Source organism: Manacus vitellinus, unplaced genomic scaffold (genome assembly GCF_001715985.3).
Source record: "Manacus vitellinus isolate BGI_N305 unplaced genomic scaffold, ASM171598v3 scaffold_36_pilon, whole genome shotgun sequence".
Lineage (NCBI taxonomy): Eukaryota > Metazoa > Chordata > Aves > Passeriformes > Pipridae > Manacus > Manacus vitellinus.
This window is the reverse complement of record NW_021940508.1, coordinates 7,511,140-7,538,709: the sequence shown is the minus strand read 5'-3', so window position 1 is coordinate 7,538,709 and position 27,570 is coordinate 7,511,140. Positions and strand designations below refer to the sequence as shown.

The 27,570-nt window shown below is 41.2% G+C and overlaps 1 protein-coding gene across 1 annotated transcript in view; it reads left to right on the top strand.

The window, feature by feature from the left end:
* Nucleotides 1–27,570, top strand: part of DNAI1 (dynein axonemal intermediate chain 1) — a 141,416-nt gene that overhangs the window by 12,516 nt on the left and 101,330 nt on the right. Inside the window, exons 3-12 of the mRNA XM_029961550.1 lie at nt 2,280–2,372; nt 3,280–3,360; nt 5,245–5,371; nt 5,736–5,815; nt 6,578–6,769; nt 8,534–8,593; nt 10,948–11,085; nt 20,185–20,272; nt 21,026–21,143; nt 23,590–23,633. Of these exons, the coding sequence (XP_029817410.1) occupies nt 2,280–2,372; nt 3,280–3,360; nt 5,245–5,371; nt 5,736–5,815; nt 6,578–6,769; nt 8,534–8,593; nt 10,948–11,085; nt 20,185–20,272; nt 21,026–21,143; nt 23,590–23,633 (1,021 nt within the window). The remainder of the gene's footprint in view (nt 1–2,279; nt 2,373–3,279; nt 3,361–5,244; nt 5,372–5,735; nt 5,816–6,577; nt 6,770–8,533; nt 8,594–10,947; nt 11,086–20,184; nt 20,273–21,025; nt 21,144–23,589; nt 23,634–27,570) is intronic.

Below are 27,570 nucleotides of genomic sequence, written 5' to 3'. Positions count from 1 at the left end.
ATTCAGTCTCAACGATGGCTTTTTTTTTATGGAATTGGTAAAATACCAATTGACTTAGCAGTAAGGGATTGCTCTGGGTTTCCACTGAGCAGTGAATTAAGCTAGCAAGTTAGAATGAAAACGTTGGCTAAAACAAAGGCACAATTCAAGGAAAATGCAATATGAAAATATTAAAGCAAAATGTTTGGGGTGTAAATTCCAAAATATAAACTGACTCAGACAGTGAGAAAACTGCCTGCTCAGTTTAGAAAATTCAAAATACAGTCCATATTCACTTAACATAGCAATACAAGTATTAGAGAAAATAGTGTTGCCCGTAAACAAAGACACAAACCAACAGAGTGCCGGTTTATGGGTGCTTTATTCGGGGCCCCGGGAACCTGCGGGCTAACGCCCCAAGTCAGGATTCCGACGACCCTCGTTCTCAGTTCAACTTTTATACACAAACAAGTTTACATGTATTCTCACGGCTAAAACAATTACAGTTTCTATAGCAACCCAGGTGCAGTAGTTTATAACAATTAACAATCATCTACTTTAATCATAAATCTGCTTAAGTTGTCCTACCCCCCTAGAAACTGTTTAACAGACCCTTACCACATCTAAGGTACAAATCGTTACGTACATGCTTGACTACATCTTTTGATTATTGTTTCTACTTCTTCAGTACATTCTATTCCCACGAACAAGGCTGCTGCTTAACTCACTACTGTAATGTGTTGCTTTCTAGGCCTTACCCTTTTACTTAAGCCTTAGCCATTCTACTACTAAATTTAAACTGCTTTGCAACAATAGCATTAACTTTTTTGACTGAAAGCCTCATGATAATGTCTTTACTGTTGGGCAAATAAATGCTTAGAATACCCTGATTTAATCTACCTTCCTCTTATTTAGCTCTATTGTCATGGATGGGAGAGAGAGTCTGCATGCCTTTAAACAAGCATATTGATAAGCAACTTTTCACTTTCTTGGGACAAATCCCAGTCTTGCTAAATGTTCCTCTTTTGACCCTTTACAAATGAGAAGTAATTTACTTTTTAAACGAAAATCATATATAAAAATGTTAAACCCACAATACTTTTTATCTGATTCACTAGGGAAAACAGCCACTGAACTAACTGGCATCAAATTGTGTATGATGAATGTCCTACAAGCAGGTGTTCACGTGGGGAGCATTAAATCACAAACGACTGTTCTGCCATCATTGTCTGTTTTGTATCAGAGCACCTGACCTTCCCTACAGCTCGCTCATTTCAGCTCCCTTGGGGAAAAAGAGTAAGGCTGCAGCCTGTTACTTCCCCTGGATACCTGACATATACAGAATTCTCTGTTACTTTCAGCCACTGCACATTTTGCCAGAGCATTGTGCTTTTTATCGTCGTGGTGCTCTGCAGATAGCAAAGCTTTGCTGGGTCTGGATTCTGTACCTGCAACCACGCTGCACTTGTGCCTTGGACTCACCCACAGCTCTGTATGGCCAGAAAGTTTAGCCTTATGGCTATGAAGTTGAGGCCTGAGAGAACTGTATTTAAAAGAATGATTGATTTATTTTAAATCAACTCATTACATGTTTTGAGTGGAGGGAGAAATTTTGCCTGGAGCAGTTAAGCACTTTAATCAGCAGCTTTGTGTTCTGACAGTTTTTCTGTAAGGACAATTAATTGAAATTCATTCCTGCAGCGATTCATTTTTCCTTTAATGGTATCATATCATGACATCAACCCAAGGCTAGCCCAAGGAGGTCAGCAGTCTGTTTTGGGAGAATGCAAATCCATTGGCCTTTACAAGAAATTCGTTAACATTCCTCTGGGAGCCACATCCCTGCAGCTTTGTATTTTGAACTTTTTTCTAACAATAGCTTATAGAATAACACATCAAGAGTAATTGCAGGTCCTTGACTTGTGCTTTTGAGACCCATTAAGTATGGGTCTTTTGGGTATTATATGGTCAAAAGAAACAGAATTGCTAACTTTTAAACTGAGGTTGACGTGGAATTACTTGAGTTTTGTCACTGTTGTTGCTCCAGTTTTATTACAGGGCAGGACCTATCTTCAGAAAGCAGCTCTTCCAACTTACTGAACTCTTGCTGTCAAGTGTAGCCATTCAAAAAACTTCAAATTTTGTCTTGCTATTTGAGTTTTTCTGCTGTGCTTAAAATGGGGATGGGTGGGGTAATGTTGTTTTTGTCTCCTTGCTCGTGTCTGAAGAAGTGCTGCTTTGGGAGGGAGAGAAACAATCACAGTTTTGTTGGACTAATGAGCTTTTCTTTCCTGTGCAAGGATGAAGATGTCTCCACTGAAGCAGGAGATGCTCTTGGAGACTTGGCAAGGGCTCTTGTCAAATCCCCAGATCAACTGGAGCTGACTGAAGCTGTGAGTAAAACAATACCTGTATCAACATAAGATATGTACAAAGCTCCATAAGCTGAAGACTACCCATTGGTTTTGGAGGAAATCCTGCAAGAGTAAAACTCCAATACTTGCTGAAGTACAGTGTCTGCAGCACAAACTGAAATGGCTTTCAGAAGGAAAACGGAGAGCATGTGCTTTGAAACACAGTTCTGGGCTTAAGACAGTGTGACTGCCTAGAGCTGATCCAAAAGGGGAATGGAGCTGGGGCATCACTCAGTTAAGAAGGATCCCAGAGCCAACCCTGAGCTTTTCAGATGCCTCTGTGCAATACAGGGAAGTGTCCTAAAATTTTACTGCCATTTCTTCCCAGCTGGGTTCAGCAGGATTGCAGTCAGTCACCCTTCCAACTGCAGTTGTTTCTCTCTTCCCACTGCCTTATAAAAATCTAACATTGCTCCCTCTGAGTCCTCCGAGTAGCTCTTATAGGGAAGTTTTATGCATTTCCTCCAAAGCAGGTAGTAAAAACAGTTACTAGCAGTGCTGTTTTTTGTTCATAGTGATCAGTCCTAAAAGCACTGCCACTGAGCTTACTGTTTAGTTTTGGACAGTGTAAGCTTGAAGACACAACTTGTCTGTTTTGCTCCATGGAATGCAGCTAGCATTTTTTAAGTGCTACCATATCTTAGATAAGAATTACCATCAAGAAAGCCCATTGAAAGACTATGTAGAAAGCGGGATGACTGTTCTGGATTCCACTGTGAGCCAGCCTGGCCCCAAGCATTGTTCTTGTGGAGGCATCAGCTGCACATGGAGTATCTGCAGTGAACTGAACATCATAGAACTAAGCATAAACATGGTGATTTTTGTTGCTGCTTGTTGTATTAATAGTGAAGTTTTATTTACAATACCATTTTTTTCCATTCCAAAGGAATTAAAACAGGAAATTACACGCACCTTGACAGCTGATAATCCCCAAGCTCCCCAGAATATTGTCAGATTCAGCTTTAAAGTAAGTGTGATATGATCCATAAAACTGAAATGAGATTTTTTGCAATTAATTGGTTTTGTGTTTCCTTTGATATATAACAAGGTAAATTTTCTGTTAATACAGCTTCATCTTTTTACGTATTTGCTGCCAGTGGTTCCCAGAGGGTTTTTGCAGAGGGTAAAAGTCTAAAAGCATTGATGCATTTATTTAGAAGTAGGATATTGCAATTACAGAACAAGAACTGGCAGTGGATGTAATTAATGCAGCTAATCTCAGGTGGTAATTTTTCCCATTCTGTGGTGGTTAGAGGACAAAAAGCAATTCTTTTCTCAGTCTATAGGGCAGTTATGCCTCAGTATCCACACATAAAGATTCAGTTGTTTGAATTATAGGAGAGCTCAGAAATGTGTTTTGTGAACTCACTGACAATCTTTATTCATGATGAGTAGGAGTGAGCAGAGGAGGGTGCATCAGTTGGCCAGAAAACATCCAAGAGTCATACCTTCACAGCTGTGTGTGCAGGGCATATGCTGCATTACCTTGGAGCAGCCTTCTCCTGTGTATACAGCCAGCAGCTGCAGGGAAGCTGCATGGAAAGAGTAGAATGATGGCTTTGCATGGGAAGAGTGGAATGATGGCTTTGCCTCCCACTCCTCACTTGGAAGGGTTGCATGCCCTCAAAGAAAGGGCACAGGGACAGCTCCGCCAACTCTAGCATTGGATTATCCCAAATTTAAGGCAAGTGTCGTGATTTAATCCCAGCTGGCCCCACACAGCCACTCACTCACTCTCCCCTGGTGGGATCAGGGAGAGAATCAGAGGAGTAAAAGTGAGAAAACTTGTGGGTTGAGATAAAGACAGTTTAATAGGGAAAGCAAAAGCTGTGCACAGCAAAACAAGGAATTAATCCACCATTTCTGTGGGCAGGCAGCTGTTCAGCAATCCCCAGGAAAACAGGGCTCCGTGTCTCTTAATAGTTACTTGGGAAGACAAACATCATCATTCCAAATGTCACCCCTTCCTTCTTCTTCCCCCAGCTTTATATGCTGAGCATGACACCATAAGATATGGAATATCTCTATGGTCAGTTGGGGTCGACTGTCCCATCTGTGTCCCCTCCCAACCTCTCGTGCCCCTCCAGCCTCCTCACTGCTGGGGTGTTGAACAGAAAAGGTCTTGACTCTGTGTAAGCACTGCTCAGCAATACCTAAAACATCCCTGTGTTGTCAACACTGTTTCCAGCACAAATCCAAATCACAGCCCAGTAGTAGCTACTGTGAAGAAAATTATCCCTGGCAAAACCAGCACCTAAGGGAACAGACAATCAGGTAAAATATTCCTGGGTCTGTCTCATTTCTGTGCTACTGTACTTTTTTGACCAACCATTGCATGAGTTCACCAGAGAAAGGAAATCAGTCTTGTGGAAGCAAATAAGGTCCCCTTCTCTTCTATTTGGAGCTGACATTTTCCATATTTATGATATATAGGCAGGTGATCAATGATCCATATCTTCAAATCCTCCACGATGATGGAAGTGGGCTTGGTGCTGTGCTGTGATTGGTGCAGTAAACAGTATTTTTAAGAAGAAACTATTAAAGCATCTGTGGTCTGTGGTGTCTACTGATTGCTTTCCGGTGCAGCTCAAAATCTAAATTATACAGATTGAGCTGTTCTTTACTCTACTGTGAAGATGGTGAGGCACTGGAACAGATTGCCCAGAGAAATTGTGGATTTCTCAACCCTGAGAGTGTTCAAAGCTAGGTTGAGTGGGGCTTTGAGCAACTCGGTCTAATGGAAGGTGTCCCTGCCCATGGCAGGGAGGTAGGAACTGATGATCTTTAAGATCCCTCTCAACCTAAACTGTTCTATGATTCTGTGATTTTGTTGGGTTTTCCCTTTTTGTAGGAACGAGAATACAAGCTAGTAGACTACCTGGATCAAACAGCCATTCACTTCTCTTTGAATGGAAACCTGATACCCAAAGATTCAGATGAAGGCAGGCGACAGAGTATCAGATCAAACATTGAAGCAGGTAGGTTTGTTTTCTGAAATCACAGTAATTTTCAGACAGGCATTGGTTCCACTTACTCAACATGATGGAATGATCATGATTCATTACCATTGAGTTAAACAGCTCCTAGTTTGGCTTGCATCGTTGTTGGGAATCAAAATCAGAAGTACTGCAGTTTCATTCTAGTAATAACATTGTCACCTTTTGTGGCTTTGAGCAAACAGTCACCCTCCAAATTGGGAATTTGTTACTGTGTTGTCTAATGAGACAGCATTAGGAAAGGATGCATCTGAATATTAATGCTTCAGAAGACAGAGGATCTGCAGAATATGGTAGAATATGTCCTATTATTCTGGGCTTATTCACTTATCCTTTCTGTCATCAGAAAAGGCTCCTGATGAGACTCCTGCTGAAACATCTGAACAGGCAGAGATTAAAGATGAAGAACAGACAGGAGATACTGAGGTAATTCTGCACAGTCAGCTGAGAGATGTCCATTTTATTTTTAGTTTTAGATTTGAAACTGTATTATTATAAAATGGGTTTGCTGAGAAGCTTCTGTGATTGATTCTTTTATATCTGAGATGTCTCTGCTGTAGGTGAGAACCTGCAGAAAACAACTGGAGTCCTGCTGCCATTTTTCAGTTGCAGAAGCTGTGCTGGGGGAACACATTGGATCTGTCTTTATCCAGATGTTATATCAAGATGCAGTGTAATTTGATGGGATCAGGAATCTTCCTGACAATATGTCCATTGGTGAAAAACAAAATGTGTAGGGATGGAAGCAGCACGCATAACCAAATTAAATGAACAGTGGCCTGATTTAAAGACAGTTGGCTGATAGGAAAGGAGTAGCCTTTGAGAAGCTTGTTTTTATCTACACAGTGTCAGACCCTGGAATCAAATTCAGACTAGTTTTAGATGAAGCTCATTGTCTAGCAAAGAAAGGAAAACACAGGGTAGTTGAACTCTAATGGAATCTTCTGGCCCCTGAGTCCATTTTACCAAAGGCAGTTATGCTATGTTATCTCTTTCATGGTTTTGTTTTCAAGAAACTTCAATTCCTCGATTTCTATATTCCCATTTAGATATCATTTCAGAATCTCCTCACTCTGATTGCTGGAAGTTTCCTAATTTACGTCTTAAATATTGAATCCAGCAGTCTGAGAAGAAGGAAAAGTGGTTCTGTTTCTTTCAAGGTGGAGTCACTACTGTGTTTTCTTGCAGGCTGCAGGAGGGGAAGAGGGAGGAGAAGAAGAGGGAGCAGCTGAGGAAGTAACTGAGGCAGCCGAGGCAGCAGAGGCAGCCGAGGCAGCCGAGGCAGAAGAGCCTCCTCCTCCAAAAGCACCTGAGAAGAAGCTTCCAAACCAGTTCAACTTCATTGAGAGAGCTTCAACGACGCCCTTCAACCCTCTGCGGGTATGCTGCAGTTCCTTCAGTGACTCGGAGGATCTTTGCTTTGGGAGGGCATGTGTTTGTGTCATATCCTGTGATCTCTGTAGATACTATTAGGAAAAAAGTACAGTGTTTTACTGTTGTAAAACATTTGGGAAGGGGAAAATGGTGACAGAAAATGTCTTGCCTCATGGACTCTTGGACAGCCTACACCAAAACATTTTTGTGCTGTTGTAAATCCTTAAACCTCTACTTGGATATAGTATTTTTCATGTTTATTTTCTCGTCTGAAAAAGTACGGAGCGATGGCTAGGACAGTAGCTGAGGACTTCTAATGCATGAAAGCATTTCCTGTTTGGCACTCAGCCCTTTTATGATCTCTTACTTCAATTCTTACTAGTGTAACAGGGGTATTAATGCCTTTATATTAAAAGGACAAATGTATTTGTGCTTGTATTAAGCATGGGTACTGCAGTAACAAACCCATGTATGATAAATCTTTACTGCTGCTACATGGTACATCTCCCTCCCACTCTGTGCATGCACTTTCCAATCACTACAGACCCAAAACCTTATATTCCTTCCCTAAGATTTTTGCTGAGCCCACAGCCATTCCCTTTGAGTGTGTTGTCATGCAACCTCCTGATTGAGCAATCCCGGTAATGTTGGCCCCCAACTGAGTGCTCAAAAAGGAGGTTTCTGCATTAGGGATAGAAGTTTCAGAGAGACAATTCTCTTGCTTTCCTTGCTACCCTACAATCAGAATATATGCAGGTTCCTCAGAGAGCCTGCCTGACTTCTTGCAGCCGTTACAGGTACAGTTAGGTGCCTTTACATCTGATAGACTTGGAGGGAAATAAGAGTAACTGTGCTGCTGGAGCTACCATCTCCTAGAAGGAATACCATCTCTGCCCACTGGTAGAGACAGAGGATCTCGAGAGAGTTTATCTGACAGTGAAGTGCTTACTACAAAGTTTGAGCTAAGATTTCTGCATCTTTCAAAATCCCAGTGGAGGCCACAGAATTAATTATTTCTATGTTCCCAGTCTGCATCTTCTCTTCCCATTGATTTTATTGGAAGAGGCTTGTGTGCCTCTGTGTGATTCTGCCTCTGAAAGCAGAATATAGACCTTAAGTAGCTGTGAAGTACTGCTGTGTGCTGTACAGGATGTACAGTTTCCACCTCTGAGACTTCTTAGTTTCAGAGGTCAGTGAAGTGCTACAGGCAGCTTCTTAAAAATGTTCTGACACAACAATTTTTCGAAAGAAGATGCTGTTCCATTAAATGAAAGTTTTACAGAATTATATTAATTCATTTCAGAATGTTCATGTAAGGATGATAAAAGTCTTATATCAGTAGCATCAGATGAATTGTTTATAAGTTTCATTCTGTTCAACTCCTTTGTTTGTCTGTTCTATCCAACTGGCTGTTTAAAATATAGGACAAAACTTTTCCAATGTGGTAGGAAGTCATAACTGATACTGTAATTGATATCAGAATGTTTCAAATGGTAGACATAAAACAAACCATTTGAACTCCTTCAAAATTAAATACTGAAATTGAATATTTAAGTATGTGGGGAAAAAATCAGGAGGTCTTGAGAACCTTCTTTTGGTCCAAAAGAAAATCTGTTTGTAGTTGCACGATCACCAGTAATGTTGTGCAGTGTTCTAGGAGTCCTTTGTCTGTCAAGTTAATCATGCAGACTGTTTCCACAACTGGACTGTGTCACTGCAGAGGGTTTCAATGCCAAGATTACTCTTCCTTTTACATTTCTTTTTTTTCAGGAAAAAGGATGTCAGACAGAGCCTATACCTTCGCTAAATTTCTCAGCCACTGTTCACCAGGTATATACATATAAATATATATACTCTTTACCTTTAACGTTTTTTAGAGTATATTTAGGAAACTGAGATATGAGAAAGTTAAAAGCAAATTATTGTGTTTGCATTCCTTGCAGTGGAATGAATTTCCATGCATGGGCTTTGGTCTCTGGTTTGTATCTGAGGACAAACTAGTATGGCCCTCTTTTCTGCCTAATGGGTGAACTTGCTCATGGTTTTTATTTGTAAGGTTAAGTGTCTCAGTTTAGCTGCTTTTAATTGGTTCATTTTTTGCCAGGCACCCTGACCAGTCTGCTTTAGAGACTCTTAAATGACTGGAAATGGGGAAATCACAGCGTGAGAATGGTTTTGGACTCAGTAAGAAGTGGGCTGCAGCTTGCAGGGCACTGGCTCCTCTAGGGACACAGAGTGGGAGTGGGAACTGTCCTGTTGCTAAAGATCTTCCATCACTGTGTGGTGAGCAAGCTGGTTATTTAGGAGGATCTAGGGTCCAGCATTCAATACCTAGTCAGCTGCTGGACACCTCCATCACCTAAAGCCACACGATGCAGGCTTGATGGGGTCTCAAAATACAGGAACAAAGCAATGAAAAAGCATTTAGGACATGTCTGCATGCTAGCTCCACTTTGAACACATTGTTTAGAGAGTGGAGACCTCTGAAGATTTTGTACAACTGGAAATTTACGAAAGTTCATGGAGTTTTTGGGAGTATTGTTAAGAATTTGACATATGCAGCACTTGGGTTTTTACTTTTTCTAAGTTTAGCTGTATGCAAAAGCAGGTTTCTCAAGCCTGAAGATGAACCCAATCAGAATGACAGCAAAATGAACATGGAAGACCAACCTATTGCAAGAAACTTAGCTCTGTTTTATTGTAGTGGGAATGTGCCTATATATTAATGATGAAAAACTGTACAGATTTTCTCCATCCCTTAAAATAATGTAAAAAAATTATTTTGGATGGAATTTTACACATGAAATATGCTACAACTTTCATTGGAGAGGGAATCCAGCCAGTTCTGCTGGTCAATTCCCAGATATTTGCAAAATGTATTTGTGTTTGTCACTGATACGAATATTGTTTCAAACCAGTGTGTCAGACTGTTGTTGAAAATATTGTTTCGTTACCAGTGTATCACAGGAACACCCAAGGAGAAACTATAAGGCAGTGGCAGCAACTTAAAAAATGTTGTTATAGGAAAGTGGTAGGAATGGGAGTGAAGATGTCTCTGTCAGGTTGATAGATGTATCCCAGTCTATTCCTGAACCTGAAATCACAGAGTACTTGGCCGGAAATCTTCCCTCCCTCCAGCTGGAGTTTTCTTCCATTTTTTTCTGGCAGTAAGATGACCTGAGACTTGGAACAGAGATTTACAGATAATCAGGCTGTGGCTAAGATTTTGCATGAAATGTTTGAAAGCTGAGGGAAAAAGTTTTCCATTTGTTTCTTTTGATTCAGTTGAAATTTTCAGTGGATCTAAAATAATATTTTTACATAAACTTTCCCCCCCATTCTTTTTCCTTCATGTTCTTTCTTATGGTCACATTTTCCTATCCCAAACTTTTCTGTTCTACTCCTTCTCATACTTGTCTCATCTTTGTCTTCCCTGATATGTGGAACATCTTTCCATTTAATTTCTGCCTGCAAATTTACAACGCAATGCAGTTTTTTTACTAAAGGTTTCTGCTACATTTCTTTATTCTGGTGTTCTAGTCTGTATTATCTGTTTGAATCATACTCCCTCTCCCAAGCTGATGTGTCAGATTGCTTTTTGTTTTTGTCCTGAAACTAATAAACCTGCTTCAGATAGGGTACTAGCATTTCAATACTAATGAATAATTCTTAAGTAGAAAAATTACTTTTGAAATCAGCTCAAGTAAGACATTTGTGGCATGTGGCACAGCAGAAGATGTAAAACTGCTCTCAGTTTGCATCATATGCTGCAGAGTTGGAGTCCAAGATTTAAATTGTGTTAAGCAGCTACAATTTAATTTTCCAACACCACATGAGAAATGTCATAAATCAGATGTTTAATGCTTGTTTCCTATTAAACACTGGTAAATTAGCCAAACACAAAGTCCTACAAAAAGATACGGAGTCAAAGCAGTAAATAGAGTGTTGGAGGAAGGAAATTATTAAAAATGCAATAAAGTGTTCTTAAAACATAAGACATACCCCATTGTGCTTTAAAAAGCCTGGACTTCAACCCTTCACTTTTTGTGCAAGAAGGCGGATGTTCAGCTAATTCCATCAGCAGTGTTACTGTGGTGATGACTACATATTTTTGGGATGGTGTAGATGACTGCTCTCAGGAGTATTGATCAGGTCGTGATAAATCCTGCCTCTGTGTCTCTCAGTGGGACATCTATGATGCCTATGTGGAGGAACTTCAGAGAATGGAAAAGGCAAAAGAGAAAGAAAAAACAAAACCTCAGGCAGTAAAGAAAGAAGAGGAGAAGAGAGGTTTAAGGAAGTTATCCCATGTGGAGGTACAGGTAGGTTTCATAATGCTGGAAGAAGGCTGCTTGAAGTGGTGCTGGCTACATCTGCAGTGCAAATTAGGTGAAAGCAAGTCATGCTGGCAGTGTAGCCAGTTGTCTCAGCTGGCGAGTAACAACCTTAAGAAATGCAAAAATTACTTTTTGCTAGGAATTGTATTTCCTACAAAAAAAATCCTGTTTTATACAGCAAAACAGGATTTATGTTTTGCTGTATAAAGCAGGATTTCAATTTTGTGTGATCTTATTTTCAAACCGGATTTCCAAGTGAGCTATATTGCTTTCTTTTGTGCAGTATGTTTGTGTCTCATTTTTTATTATTATGTGAGGGATAAAAGAACAAAATAAGTAGAAATAGTGTGTGACTTTTCCATTGCAAGGGATGCAGAGGTTTTACATAAAATGTTCAACCTGGAAGGCAGAGAAATTTAGGATTATTTCAAAATACTGTACTGTAGTAAACCACTTTTCACTATTTCTTAATTTTAATTATAATTTTATAGAGTTACAATTTATACATTTTCTGATTGTAGATACATAAATGATATATAATGTATAATTTATATAAAAGCTAATGATAGTTAATTGAAATAGAAGACTAGATACTTAAAATTGAATAATGATTCTGTGAGGCTTGACGAAATTTGGGGGAGGGGATTTTTGATGCCTCATTTATTCATTTAGTTGGGAAGTGACAGAAGTGGTTGGAGTTCTACGCCATGGTCAGTAATTACACACCACCCTGTTACCTCAGGCAGGGTGATGTGACCACCCCAAGAGAAGGTCAGTCACTCCAAGTCCTGCGAAGTAGCACAGTGAATGCAAGGGCTGCTGGACTGGAGCACCTCGCTCAGTCTGGCTTCTCAGACTAGCAGGTATCCTAATGCCTGCCACATTCCAAGCTGATGCTGCAACCTTGCTGTGGGGGTGATACTGCCTCGTAATCCAGGCTCCTCTGGAGTAATCAGGAGTAGCCTGGGAGTGCCTTGTGAGCATGACACAATTCATTCCACTCAAGTGACAGTATCCCCATCTTAAAAATAACATCCCACTTCAAACACTGAGGATACACTATCGCAACCCTGCAAGATTTTCTTCATGCTCCAGAATGTTTTCAAGGGATTCAGGAAGTTTCTGTTAGGGTTTAACAGAGTCTGATTTGTACAGAATTGTGGGTGGTTCTTTCCTCCCCAGTCTAAGTTAAACCATTTAGAAGGAAAACTGAAATAATTTCTATGATGAGTGGAGCAAAGTACACTGAGAACTGTAATACAGAATCATGGCAGTTAGTTCTTAATTTGCCCCTGAAATAGGTGTAGATATATCAATATATGTAAGACATATATATATATATATACACACATATATATATATATATATCTCCATGTAATAAGAGCTGATTTCTGAAACAGGCTTTATCACTTTCATACCATATGGTTGATACAACTGCAGAGGATTTGGCTGGCTTAGACAGCCCACAGCACTGTGCCAGCATAAACCTTACAGTATAAACAGACCATGTTCTGATAGGCTTCTTCCTGTGAATTGTGCCATGGAAACTCAAGGTCCTTTCAAAAACTAGTGAACCTTTCACCTGAGTATGTTTTGGAGAATTAAACCTGAAGTCAACACTACAGTTATAGGCTTAAACGGTGGACTGCTGAAAACTGATGATGAAAATAAAGTAAATATTCTACCAGTGAAACCATATTGTAAAAAACCTGCTGCACACTCCACTGACGACAGTGGGAAATTGGAATCCAGTAATTCATGATCTGTTCCTTTGGTGCTTTGCTTTTCACTTTGCAGAGGGCTTGCAGGAAAGACAGAAAGTCAAGTGAAAGGAAAGCTTCATTATGCAAAACCAGTGTCTCAGACTGAGGTCCTCTGTGAGGCTGGTGGACCAACTTTAGTTGCATGAAAGACTTGCTAAATTTTCCACTAATTAACTGGGAAAATGCAACCCCAGGTACTCCAAGGCTCAAATCAGACTTACAACAGTTGTTGTATCTGTTCATGTGTAGGTCTATGCAAATGAAAGGTTGATGGCATCAGAATCTGTATTTCTGGTCTCAAGTCACAAATGGAGAAATGGGTTTTGTGGAACTCCTAACTCACAGATTACATACCTTGCACCATGCTTATTGAAATAGAGCTTTCCCAGCTGAGTGCTTTCTGAAGATAAACTGTGTTTGATCATTGCTGAAGGGAACTGTGGAACATCAGACAGGAGACGTGGCTGATCTGGATCAAGGATGCAATGGCAAGAAGTAGCAACTGATTTCCACCATTGTTTTGGTCAGTCTAGGTATTATCAAAAGTTACTGTGAAATCTACTGAGATAGCAACAAATTCAACCCAAAGGAAAGAAGAAGAGAAAATGAGTGGCTCTTACCATGGATGGATGCCTGATGGAATCTGTTGCTATGGTAGGAGGCCATGAAAGAGAAGATCCAAGAACTAGAGCCACAACTGGAGATGATGTAGGGATTAGATGAAGATTTGAAAAGGTAATGGATGAAAAGAGAGAGAAAACAGTTCTGGTACTGAGTAATAGGTCAAGAGAACACATGACTGGGAGAGGAAAGATGTGATCTGTGAAAGAACATGGTCAAAAGCAGAAGAGAGGAGGGGAGGGGAGGGGAGGGAAGCCTTGACAGTTAAGCAGAAGCTTCTCACTGGGGGAAAAGAAGTGGAATGAAGCTATGCATCATAGAGAAGCTGGGAGATCATAGTTTAGCAAAACAGAAGAGAGAGGCAGCCAACAGGAAAAGGAATGGAGGTAACCAAGGATACCAGCAGAAAAAAGGATGAGAATGATATAAAGAAGATATGAGTGAATAAAAGTTGGAATAACAGAAAGTATTTGACTGGAGATTGTGATGAAGGACTCTTCGAAATCTCTCAGCGTGCCTGGATCTAGGGAAGAAAGGGTGTGCTACATCTGAGGGCAGTGATGCAGCATTTGAAACTTTTCCTCAGTTTTCAGTAAAGGCAGTACACTGAACATGGAGAACACAGAATATCAAAGAGGAAGGATATGAAATTTTCTGAGCTGAAAATATCTGGAAGCAAAGATAACTAGGCAGAAATGTTGTCCTGTTCTTGCTGTTCCTAAGCCATCTGCTTATGGTGGATGTCTGATGGAAGCTGTTGCTATGATAAGAGGCCGTAAGGGAGGATACTTGATGATCTTAAAGGTCTTTTCCGATCTAAATGATTCTATGATTCTACAATCCTGACCCAGATACATGCTGGGTCTGATCCAGTACAACCCTCCTCGTGTTGTTGCATGAAGTTGGAAATTACAGTATCTGAGCTAGAAACAAAATGCAAAGACCTTCATGCAGGCTTGCTCCTCTGACCCTGAGCTGGCAAGGCATGAAATCACAAGTCTAATAGTAAGGTTTTTTAATGAATCTGTGCAAAGAGGGTTGGAGCTATATAATTAGAGTATCACAAAGACATGTTGTATATAAGAGGGGTAAAAATGATTCCATTAATTTGACCTCTAACAATACATGAGGCAAGAGAATTAATAGGGAGGAAAAGAATACAGAACTGGGAGTATATATGAAATGGAGTAAAATACCACATGTTTACCAAAGGTAGGCTGTGTCCAAATAATCTCACCTCTTTCTTTGATGAAAGGCAAATTGTGTCTTCCCTTAATGAGGAAAGTAGAGTACTGGTAATCTATCTGCAATTCTGCAAAGCTATTGATATGGTGCCATTAGGCAATTGTTAGACATACCAGAAAAGTTGTTATTAGTACAAACTGGGAGGGACTGGTGGAGAGGGAGACTGCATTTTGGAGTATCAAAACAGTCTTTGGTAAGGTAAGGGCTTACAGATTGTAATGACAGGGAGAAACATGAGTGTGTTGGTTGGAGAGTTGTGATGTGGCTACAAGAGACAAGTATATTGCTGGAATATACTCTGTGATGGATAGCAGAGAAACTGTTTATGTTAGGTAAGGTGGGGTGATAGATTTTCAGGAATAGTACAGGGATATGTGATTTTAATCACCCTTTTCAAAGATGATAGATTGCAAACCTGCACACATACGGAAAAGACTATAAGAAATGGAAAGCTTGAATACATGATACTAAAAAATCTTAGCATATTTATCTTTAATGCAAAGGTGGAGAAGGAATCTGAGTTAGATAGCAGAGAGGGAGAATTACCGAGGCAGAGGATAGTGTCAACAGAAATATAAATGGATGTGAAACAGTAAGGAATATGTTAAAGCTGGAACTTACTGTCCTGGAATGATCTCTAATCTCCTCTGAAACAGAAGTGGTTGATCATTGTCCTAAGAAGTCCAAACAAAATTTGTATTTAACAGAGAAATGTGCATTTCTGAGTCATGTGGGGTCCTGTCTGACTTGTCTATCTCACTGTAGCATTACCCCTTTCTGAGATATGCCTGGTGAGGCAGCCCAGAGGGTCACAGTTATCATTTGGCAGCCCTTGGAAACCACTAATATTTTTTACATAACAGCTGAAATTAGAATGCAATTACTTTCACATTATTCTTCACCTGTTCCTGGTCATCTGTAGGACTGGATGAGTTATTACCAACTCCCTTGTCTTCAGTTTGCTGTTAACAGTGTATCAGAATTAAAAGCGAGGAGTGAAAATGATCAGATAAGTACAGTTTTGGAAATTAATAACTAGTTGACACAATTCAACCTGGGGAGCTTTATTTGGGATTTACATTGGGTGTTTGCAGTGCATGGAGGTGTTGGCTGGGCAACAGATGACAACAGCCCTGTACTGTGCTTCTTTCTTTGCAAGCCAGGGGCTCCTCTAGTCACAGTATGTGTATTGCTAGAGGTATGAGCAGTTACTACAATGATTTTAGGGTAGGGTTTGTCTTCTGGATATGTAGTTACACACCAGCAGAAGCTTTTTCTTGTGCTTCAGGTTGCAGGAGTTACACATTGCGACTGGCCAGCTGCTGAGAGGCAAATATGAAGCCATTAGTGTTAAAGAATTGCAGAGCAAGACCAAGACATTTCTTTTCAAATTATTAGCCCATTATCCATCTTACATATGGTTCAATTAACATTATTACTGTTCTAAAAATAACTTACGAACAGAAATAAACAAAACATATTTGTTATCCTTTGAGCTCTCATTGCATTTGATTAGCTGGCCCAGAAATGACCTTGAGCGGAAAAGTGAGTTTCAAACAGAAATTTAAAAAAAAAAAGATAAATTAAGCCTAGCACTTCCTCTGAAGATTTATTTCAGTAGCATACAGAATAAATAAAACGTGAAATAGGACAGGATACAATGACAAAATTACTTACACCGATCCAGTTTAATGCCAAAAATGTAGTTAGTCATGGCTGTATTGCTAACAACACCTAACAGAAAAGCTGACTTAAAGCTTTTTTGATTCATCTGGAGAGTTTCCTGCATTGCAGAAAAAAACCCCAAACAATTGAATAATACATTTTTTCTGCATTTACCGAGGTTGTTTTTTTTCTTCTTTTTTTTTTCTCAATTTAAAGCCTACTTTCCATTGACCAAGAAAACCCCCAAAACTATGGAATCATAGTTATCATGGAATCATAGTATCATAGATTCATAGAATATTACAACTCCCCTGCCATGGGCAGGGTCACCTTCCACTAGACCGGGTTGCTTAGAGCCTCATCCAACCTGGTCTTGAATACTTCCAGGACGGGGATGCCCACAGCTTCTCTTGGCAACCTGTGCCAGTGTCTCACCACCCTCACAGTAAAGAATTTCTTCCTAATATTTAATCTAGACCTACTCTCTTTCAGTTTAAAACAGGTGTTCCTCATCCTATCTCTAGACTTCCTGATAAAGAGTCCCACCATGTATTTCCTGTAGGCCCCCTTTTGGTACTGGGAGGTGCTATAAGGTCTCCCTAAAGCCTTCTCTTCTCCAGGCTGAACATCCCTAACTCTCAGCCTGTCTCCATAGAAGAGGTACTCCAGCCTTCTGATCATCTTCATGGACTCTGCATGGACACTCCAGCAGGTCCATACCCCTCCTGCGCTGGGACCCCAGAGCTGGATGCAGTTCTCCAGGTGGGGTCTCACCAGAAGAGCAGAAGGGCAGAATCCCCTCCTTTGCCCTGCTGCCCACGCTGCCTTGGATGCAGCACAGGACAGGATTGGCTTTCTGGGCTGGGGGTGCACATGGCCACATCATATTCAGATTTTCATCCATCATTACCCTCAAATCCTTTTACTTAGAACTGCTCTCAATCCATTAATCATCCAACCTGTATCCATGTTTGAGATTCCCCCAACCCAGGTGCAGGACCTTGCACTTGACCTTGTTTAACTTCATGGGGTTCTTGCAGACCCACTTCTCAAGGCTGTCCAAGTCCCTCTGGGTGGCATCTCTTCCCTCCCGTGTGTTGACCACACCGCATGGCTTAGTGTCATCATAGATGAGGCAGGATCCAGCATTCATCTTTGAGTAAGCTTTATCTTATGATCTTCAGTCCAGAATGTTGTCTCAGGTTGGAAAGTCAGAATGCCTGCAGTGCAAGTTTCCTTGGATGTGTAAGAGCCCAAGAACCAAAATCCTGCTCACGTCTGCAGGGTACAGCACTACCTTTCTTCCCCAGCCCCTTGCAGTAGCAGATGCTTGTTCAAACGGAAGAGAAATTTTGTCCTGCATCACTGGTTAATGGAAACAAATAAACGTGGTGAACCAGCAGGACTCCAGGGGACCTGTTCTCTATACCTTGTAACTGTGACTTTTACAGCGTTGGAGAGAAAATTGTTTGTTGCACTTCTCTTTTTCTAAATTGTATTGTAACCTTTTCAACATTTAGCCTCTATCAATTAAGGTTACTCAGAGCAATATGCTCATGTCAGCCAATGGCTTTTGTAGTCATAATCCTAATACTGTTGGAAAAATGTCAGCAGAGATGAATTGCTTTTTTTTTTTAAGGATGTGTTTTAGAGAAAAACAGATCTTATTGTGACAGAAGTAAAAATGACAACTGAAAGTCAAACGAGAGAATTTCAAGCAATTGAGACTATTGATTTCTACTTGAGATGTTTCAAGCATCGTCTTTCTCTTCCTCTTTAATTTCTCTTAATACTTATGACTTCCTAATATCTAGGGAATATCATGCGGTGTTAAAATTTGAAAACATCTTTTCCTGCACTTTCTTAAATTCTGAAGATGACAGTAAATTCTCTGTACTGTTTTCAAGAAGTCATCCCTTAGACCCAGAGAAAACCCGAAGAACATGAGAGGAACCCCATGGCTTCAGATGACTATCCACAAGTGAATGTGGTTGTTGGTTACCCTTCCTTAAAGGGTAGGAACCCAGCAAGAGTATATCTCAGTCCCAAATAGTCTTTCAGCCTTCAACTGTTTTCAACTACTTTCTAAGCATTATGTGCTTTGAATGGAAGCACTGGCTCCTTGAAACCTTGAGGAATTCTTGCATCTACAATACTCTTTGGCAAGGACTTGCACAGATGTGTCATCTTTCTGTAAGTCACTTTCTTTTGTTTGTTTTGAACTTGACGTACACAACTTTCACTTGACACCTCTGTTTTTTGTAGCAGAAGAGGCAGTGAACAGTCAGTCCCTGTCCATCCTCTCTGGACCATTTAGACCTGTCTCATGTCTTCCCGAGCCATTTCTTCTACAGACTGGCATGTCCCAGCTGACTCAGTGTTTCCTGGCACAGACACCATTCCAGAATTGGACCATCCTTGCTGCCCTTCTTTCAACTTGGTTTCAAGTTCTACATAGTTTTTTCTGAGATGGGAAAAGAAGACTGCACACAATACTGGAGGTGTAAGCAAACTATGAATTTATAGAAGTATAGCAATTTTTAGAAACTTTTTTCTCTCTTGTTCTCTCATCTCTGCGTCATCCTATGAGTTTCATGCTCTTTCAAGCAAGACTTAATCTCCTTTGAGTGTGGCAGAGCCCAGGAAAGATGTGGAGGGCTGGACACACATAATCTGAAGTCATGTTCTTAGTTCTGACTGTGACTGGGTGATGTAGTTTTGGTAACTCATTTCACTTTTTCTTTTCATGTTCAGAGCACTCTCTGAGCTGTGTCAAGGATGACATGTTTCTTTTCAGTATTGACACTGTGAAGAAAATGTTGGTGTGCTGGCAGCCATCAGTTCCTAGCACAGGATTGAAGATGAAAGGCTTTGAAACAGTAATGGGGCTTTGGGGCAGCAGTAGCAGATGGGCGTTCAGGTACTTGGAGCAGCACACTCTCAGAGCACTTTGCATGTGCCCTGGCACTCTCACATTGTTGCACAGAACTGTGATAGCATTGTCCTGCTGGTCCAGCACAGTCTGTGGACTTTTGTACTCTGTCCTTCCTACTGCTGGCACCCAGGCTTCCTGTCCTACTTGCTAGTTAATCCAGTTTGGTTTTTGCTGGTGGTCAACATGCTCACACAAAAAATAGTTGAAAATAGAGTTTGGAAAGAAGGTGGTTATAGGATTGTGATGATCAGTCCCAGGGCTCTGTCAGACAAAGCATGTCAACCTGCCACCTGCCGACAGGCAAACAGCCCCTGCTGGGCTCTCTTTGTTCCATTTGTCCATGGATGTGTGGATGCATCAAGTTGAAATTACCTGGTGATTAATTAAAGGACTCCTAAATCCTCTGATGTTTGCTTGACACACCACTTAGAGATCTCCAGGTAGGGACAAGGATGCTCATGCATGATCAAGCACCTGTGATTTCATTACTGAGTGTAATGAACTGTTATATCCATTGAGATGGGGGAGGAATCGTGTTTGCTTTTAGCTCATCCTGTCATGAGTTAGCTTGAAAGACAAGACTCTTAACTGCCTTCACAGGTAAGTACCTTCCAAATGAGCTAAATCAGGAACAAACACTGAAGTTACTGCAGCTCAGCTGTGAATGGCATCTTGCTAAATTTGTAATAAAGTAATTGCATTATTTCAAGTGTCATTATCATTAGGTGCTGGTTTGAGGCATTTCAAATTAATCTGTATTCAAGGTCAAAGGACTCAAGTTTTTCAGTCACATGAGGTCTGAAGGGCCTGTAAACAGATAGGAAATACATTTTCTCTTCCTTCGTTTCTCTTCAGCACGTTGAGCCTATAACCAGAGTTGCAAAGGCTGCTAAAATAGCAGAGCGGATGGTGAATCTGAACACCTTTGATGACATTGCACAAGGTATGGCCCACTGAGAGATGCTTCTAACTTAAGCCCGAAGTCCTGCAGGTTAGTATCTACAGCCATAGCAAGGACAAGGAAGAGCAGAACAGAATAGAATAGAATAGAGGAACAGAGATAAAATGAGCAGGGCTAGGAACCTACTGACTCACACAAGGCAAGTAGTACAGCAGACCATGGACATGCAGAGAGGATGCCACATTAGCCATGCTCTGAGCTGGCTGGGAACAGCAGGTTTGGTTGGCATTGCCCTCCCTGTAGCACTTCCATCCCTCAGCAGGTACTTTTTTCCTGGATGCAGGTGCTGGTGACAGCAACCAGAGCTGATCAGTTCTCTGCTCACATGCAGATCACAGCCACGGCAACATATTCAGTCTTGATGTCACTGTGCAAGAGTTTCACTCTCTCTGCTCAGATTCCTCCTAAAAGGCCATGTCTAGTTCTGTGGGTGACCTGAGGTCACACCTTGCTCTGGGTTTCTACTTTCTTGTTAATCCTTTGCTAATCATCAGTTTGATTTTTATTTTTCTTGTGTGTGGGTGGACTTGGTGTTGGTAAAATGCATTTTTTGGGCTGAGGTGCTGGTTTGGAGTTAAGACTAAAGAACTGAGAGAGTTTATACACTAACAATTGGGTAATTCAGAGGCTGTGAGGATAACAGAGTGGTTTTTAAAGCTTCCCTGACACTGAACCGTGCTGATTAATTTCTGATTTATTCACTGGGACTTTTTCCTTGGCTTTTTTTTGGTTTAGATTTCAAATATTTTGAGGATGCCTCAGATGAATTCAGAGCCCAGCAAGGAACCCTCCTCCCACTCTGGAATTTCCAGTATGAGAAAACCAAGAAACTTGCAGTTACTGCCATCTCCTGGTAAGTCTCTTCATTCCAAACTTACTCTCGACTGTTGTGCCCGGGAGTGGAATGGAATGTAACAGTATTATAAGGCAGGGCTGATTTCTCTGGGAACACGGTTTTGAATTATTACAGTCAGTTGCTTGGGCAGCATCTAGATATGCCCAGTGCTACTGGATGCACAGCAAATTGTATAAGGCTGAACGTGCCAGGCTTGTGCCCTTCAGCAGAAACTGAAGGCAGAGCAGGCTCTGTGCAGCACTGGGGGAAAGTGAGTGCAATTAGCAGAGCAAATAAGAGTCCCTTCTTGGAAGCTATGGTAGATGTCTCATATCTTTGGATGATATGCTGTAGGAATCTGTCCTGAAAAATCTAGGGGAGGAGAAGGGATAGTGACTATATTTTTGACAAGAATTCATACAGAAGAATTAAAGCAGCAGGCAGGAAAATGAAAACATCACATATGCCAAGCAGGTAACACCATGGACTATAAAATGCCGAGTTACTGATATCAGACAAGGCCTTGATGCATGAATCATAGAATCATAGAATGTCCTGAGCTGGAAGCAACCCACAAATCAAATCCAGCTCCTGTCCCTGCACAGACCAGCCCCAAGAGTCACACCACGTGCCTGAGAGCATTGTCAGAAGCTTTTTGAACTCTGTGCTGTGACCACTGCCCTGGGGAACCTGTTCCAGTGCCCAACTACCCTCTAGGTGAAGAACCTTCTTCTAATATTCAAACTAAACTTGCCCTGACACAACTTCAGGCCATTTGCTCAGGTCCTATCACTGGTCACCACAGAGAAGAGATCAGTACCTGCCCCTCCTCTTCCCCTCACGAGGAAACTGCAGTGAGGTCTCCCCTCGGTCTCCGCTTTTCCAGGCTGAACAGACCAAGTGACCTCAGCCAGTCTTCATACGGCTTTCCCTCCAGACAACAGTGTTATTTGTGTATTGGAATCTTGCACAGTTCAGTGCAATAGGTGTTTGCCCTGCAGTCCACTTCTGCATGGTTATTCCTGGTCAGTCCAAAAGTGATTGCTGATACTTGGAAATCAACTCTCTTTTTGTCTGAGATATTATCACTACGATTATTACTGTGAAAAAAACACTCATCATGAACCTGAATGAGTCCATTCACTTTTTAATGTGCTTCATCCTCCTCAGCACTGTCTTGGTTCATGCACTGAGCATAAGACATACCTAGTTAGCTCCTGCCTTGTGCTGCCCTGCAGCTAGGCCTCCTATGACTTGTTTGTAGGATAGTGTGAGCACATTTGTGCCCTGCTAAGGAGGATATATGAAGAGACAGCCTTTCAAACCACTGTAGTATTATATAATAAAGTATCAAGCATACAGTTGTGTGAGAATTACAAAGTAACACTAAAACTGGAAGCAAAACTGGGAGAAAAGGCATCTTTAATAGGTAGTTTGTACTGCTGTCGTTCTTGTCTCCAGGAAATGATAACAGAAAGATGGCCTTGAAATTGGAAGAATGACTCCAAATTGCTTTATGTAATAAGCTTTTCTAATTTAATTTTTATTCTCACATTTTTAGCAGTGGTGGTGCATTTAGTGGAAAGAGCAAGAGCATTAGGATGCCTAGGTATTAGCCCAACGAAAAAAGAGAAATGAAAAAATAAGTGGTTTATTTTATCAATCCATAATAGCAGGCCAGTGAAAACACTCATTAGGTAATTTTCACATGCATTTGTTTCACAGAATTGTTACCCACTGGTTGTGCTGTGTGAGCTCAGGGACTGCAACAATTCTGACCTTTATCCCATGGAAAACCTACCTACAGTCACTGTCCACACACAGTAGAGGTTGTAGAGAATGCAGATGTTTTTTAAGCAAGGGGACTTCAGAAGACACAGTAGATGCCAAATAGCTCATAGTCAGCATTTGGCACAGCACATACACTGTTAACCAGCTGGGTGAGAAGGAAATTTTCCTTCCTGATCTGTGGGAATGATCATGAATTCATGAACTGATAACTGTCTCTTGAAGCATCTCTCATTATTTAAGGACAGGTAGGGAAAGTGAGTTTATTGATTTGGAAATGCCTTTATTCTTGCCCTTGAAGGATGGAAACCAACATATTCCTGCCTTTTTTCTGTCCTCAAAGACCTCATTTTTAAAAGTAAACTTTCCATGATTATGAAATGGATAAGCCAAGAAGTGCTAGAGATTGACATCATGTCTGTCTATGCCCCTTTTATCCTTTTCATCTACTGTCTTGGTTTTCTAATGTTCTGCTTTTTTTATACATCTTGAGTTTGGAAGAATTACTTCTATGCAAACTTTACTGGTGTATGTGGTGAAGGGGTAAAGCCCTCAAACTGTGTGCAGTCCTGTGAGAAAGGACTCTGAAGTTAATGTGTGAAACACTGTGTGTTTCTGTGGATCTACATGGTTAATAATAAATGCAATCTTATATATATATGTCTTCTCATTACAGGAATCCAAAGTACAAGGACCTATTTGCAGTGGGGTATGGCTCTTGTAAGTAATAAATGCAAAAGAATCATTGAGATATTTAAAATATTAAAAAAGTGGACTGAGATCAATTCAGATAATCCTCTGGGGCATGGATTGCATCTCATAGCAAGGAGTCATCTAATTTCAAAGCAGTAAATTCAGACTTAACTCAGTACAGGGATTAGACCTTTCCATTCCATAATATAAAAATTCAGAAATACATAGGCATAGACAGCAGTTATTGGAGGACTAAAACAAATTTAAAACAGGATAATATGACACATAAGGAAATTTTTTTAACTTTTCTTCCTTCCTTTGTAATCTGGAGGACAGAGATACATATGGTTTCAAAAGAGTTTAGATCAATTCATGGAGGGACAGCTTGCTGTTGGAAGGATAAACCATCTGATTCAGTAAGTTGATAGTTATGAGTTGCTGGAAGCTATGAGTACCTACAAGGGGACAGACCTGTATTTGCTGAGATTCTCACAGTATTGAAACTGTTACTACTCAGTATTATTTTAATATAAGGTACTTAGCTACAGGGACCTTTGGTATGGTCCCAAATATGTATTCATTCTTATGTTTCTCTGTGCTCTGACAGTGGAACCAGATGGGTTGTCTTCATTTATACTAGTAAGGATTGTACTCTGCTTGCAATATTGCAACATTTCATTTTCCTTTTAAAATTACATTTTTCTCTTCACTTTCAATCCATCAGAGCTCTGGAAATGTTCCTGCTAATTGGCCAAGAAGCCTAAATTGGCCTGACACTCTTTAATTCAGCAGGCAGCATCTACTGTAAAGAGCAGATCTCAGTTTTTGCAAAAGAAAGCATGGTGAGAAGCTCCAAGGGTAGTGCTTGCCTTGTACAGCACAGCAAACCCTTCCTGTGCTCACATGCCTGTGCTCAGAGAGTGTAGGAAATGGGCAGTGCCTTCCCACTGCCCTGCCAACCAGCTGCCAGAGGAGAGGTACGAGCTCAGGGAGGGTAACCTCCCTCTCTTTAGCCTGTTCAGGCAGCTGTTCTAACTTCTTACACTAAGCAGGACAGTCATGTGTGCTTATTTGTTAGTTCTGCTAGGGTCCACTGTGCCAAAGGCAATAGATGCAGAGGGAGCAGGCCCAGAGTCAGTGGCTTTGTATCTAAGTGAACAAGAGATCCAGAAGACTTCTTATTCCATTTTATAGTGGACAGAGGGCACAGATCCTCTCAGCCAGCTGTAGCCAACTAACAGCTAAGAATCTGAGTCTATGCTTTGCTCAGCAGTGGGAGATCAGCACATCCAGAGGGCATCCATCCTGATGTTCAAGGGAGGAGCTAAGTGGCCCTCTGGAAGAGCTGATCTCTCCTCACAATTGACCTAGGCAGATGTCTGTCCCTCAGATGACTCAAGTGAGGTGAGATAAATCCAGACCAGAGGAAAAAGTCGTGGACTTGCACAGGAGCTGGCATCTCTTTGGGTCTGCTGTGGCCATAATTACATCACCAGTCTTTTGTGCAGCAGGCATTTGGGAGCACTGCCAAGATACAAGTAACACGTTTGTCCTACTGCCCAAAGTATACTTTTTGAAACAAAAGGTCCCTTATTTACTGTGTGTCAATTTCACTCCAGAGTGGCGAGTTATTTATAAAAAGGACCCTAGCCTCTTCCTTTCTTTTGTGTCCTATTTCTGCAGTTTTCACCAGTGATTTATTAGGATGGGGTTTCTGATGCTAACGGTGTTTCTTTGGCATGAGATAGGCTCTTCTGAACAAGGAAATATTGTCATCATAATTTGCAATTCAGGGTTTATGCTGCTTGGCTGGAATTAATTTTTATTCCCATCAGGAGGAGCTGTCTTTCTGTTTTTGTTTTTGCATAAATGAGATTGCTGGGTTTCTGGCTAGACTGACAGCCTACAGTGCAGGGTTCAAAGAGGCTGTGGTGGGTGTTGGGCTTGTGTTCTGCCTTGCTGATGAGAGCACTACGAATACAAGCTCAGGTCTTTGCAATCACCTCAGTTCATGTTCCAAAGGCAAGAGTGCCCCTGACAGCCCTCAGAGTTGGCTTTTTATGTGCAGCACCAACTGTCAGCACATGAGTTGAGTAGGGAAAAACAGTGTCTGTATGGCCAATGTATTTTATCCTACAGTTTCTTTGGATTTAATGGATGTAACTTGCCACCCACAAGGATGTGTGAAGAGTACAGAGTCACACACAAAGCACTGGCAATCTGAGGTATTTGGGAAAAGTATCTGCTGAATTCTTCTTAGTGCCTAGTCTGAAATAGTGCTTCATGTAGACAGAAGTAAACCATGTAAAGATATGTAGACCGTTCTAGCTGTCTTGCGTAACATCAGCATGAGCAATGCTGGCACAGGGTCCTTACACTGGTGTGACTGCATCCAAAGTAAGAGTTGCTACAACTCTATGACCAAACTAAATTGGTGTCATGTCCAGACCAGAGCTTTCACAGAGATGAACTGGCACTTAATAGATGTCCTGAAGCTGAGGAGTCGTGGTGGAACACAGATCATGGAACAGCTCTTGTTGCACTGTCCTACAACATACAGACAGGTAAACACAGGCTGGGTGGGTGTACTTACTGGGCGGTCTTGTATTTTCCCATTTCTCAAATGCACTGCCCAATGAACATGGATAGTTTTTTATTTTCAGCCTCCACTGATTGAGGCTGATGGATGGTCAGTCACTGTAATAAAGATATTCCCAAACACGACAGCCTCAGAGTGCTTCAGAGGGAACAGGGAGAGGGGAAACTGAGCCAAGAGGCTTTTACAGCAAGGTACTGCATCTTTCTGTTCACCTCTGTACTTCATAGGCATTTGCAGAATCAGGCACTTTATTTAGAGATCAGAATCAAGCAAATGACTGGTAACTAAACTAGCTCACTCATAAAGGGGAAAAGTCATCCTGCAGGGACTGAGAGAATACATATGGAAATATGCCATTTTTTTCCCTCCTCTTTTTCGACAAGAAGCCTCAATTCCCTCTGTCTAGAAAGCAAATAGCGGAAAAATAATTAGTAGTGAATTCTCAATCCACCACTCACTCAGAAGATTTAATAAAAATTAAGATCAGCTGCATATTACACCACTTATGTTTGTGTACAGACTGTTTCAATCCTCAAGGACTTCTACTAGGCCATATACTTTGTTTTCTAGCAAAATATTTATCTGCCAAATATGAATTTGAGAGACACAAGTAAGGAATCACAGAATCATACAGCGGTTTGGTTTGGAAGCATCTGACTCTTGAGTATGTGTGCAGCTGCACGATGAAGTTCTACAGCCAGCTTCTCTGCCTGGGCAGTGATGTCTTTACCACATCTCAGCAGCCCAGACTTGACTTGATCCACTTGGTGCCTCAGTAGCTTCTGTGACTTGTCACATAGGACTCCATACAGCACCTTTCCATTTTTAATGTATCCCTGTGATACATCAGGAACCATCAGTGAAGAGAGCGTGTCACCTTTCATTTTCAGGTAGCTGATTATGTGGTGGGGCCTCCTCAGCACATGTCACCTTCTCCTCCTCTGATGATGATAATAGTCCAAAATTTTTGCCTTGGGGCCTGCTGGTGATGATTTCCAAGATCCCTGGGTGATTGGATTTCCTATCCTGTGTTATCAGAGCAATCCACTTACTCTGTATAGTGGCATGATGTGTGGAAGAGACCCTTTGAACCTGCAGCCCAGCACTGGTAGTTGAGGTGCCAGGAGGAGCTGTGCTTTGGTGCCAATCACTTCTGAAGCAGCTCAAACCCCTTCATGACCTGCCAATATCTCTTTTTCAGATGAGGTTTAATAGGCCTCCTTTGTATTCCCAACTCCAGAATGCCAGGGGCCATCCTCGAGTCTCTCCAGGTACTTTTAGCCAGACATTCCACGAAGGAACATTCTCCTTGGCTGTGGTGTAGAGCACGTTTTTCACATCTTGTCCTGACTGGCCCAAGGGCTA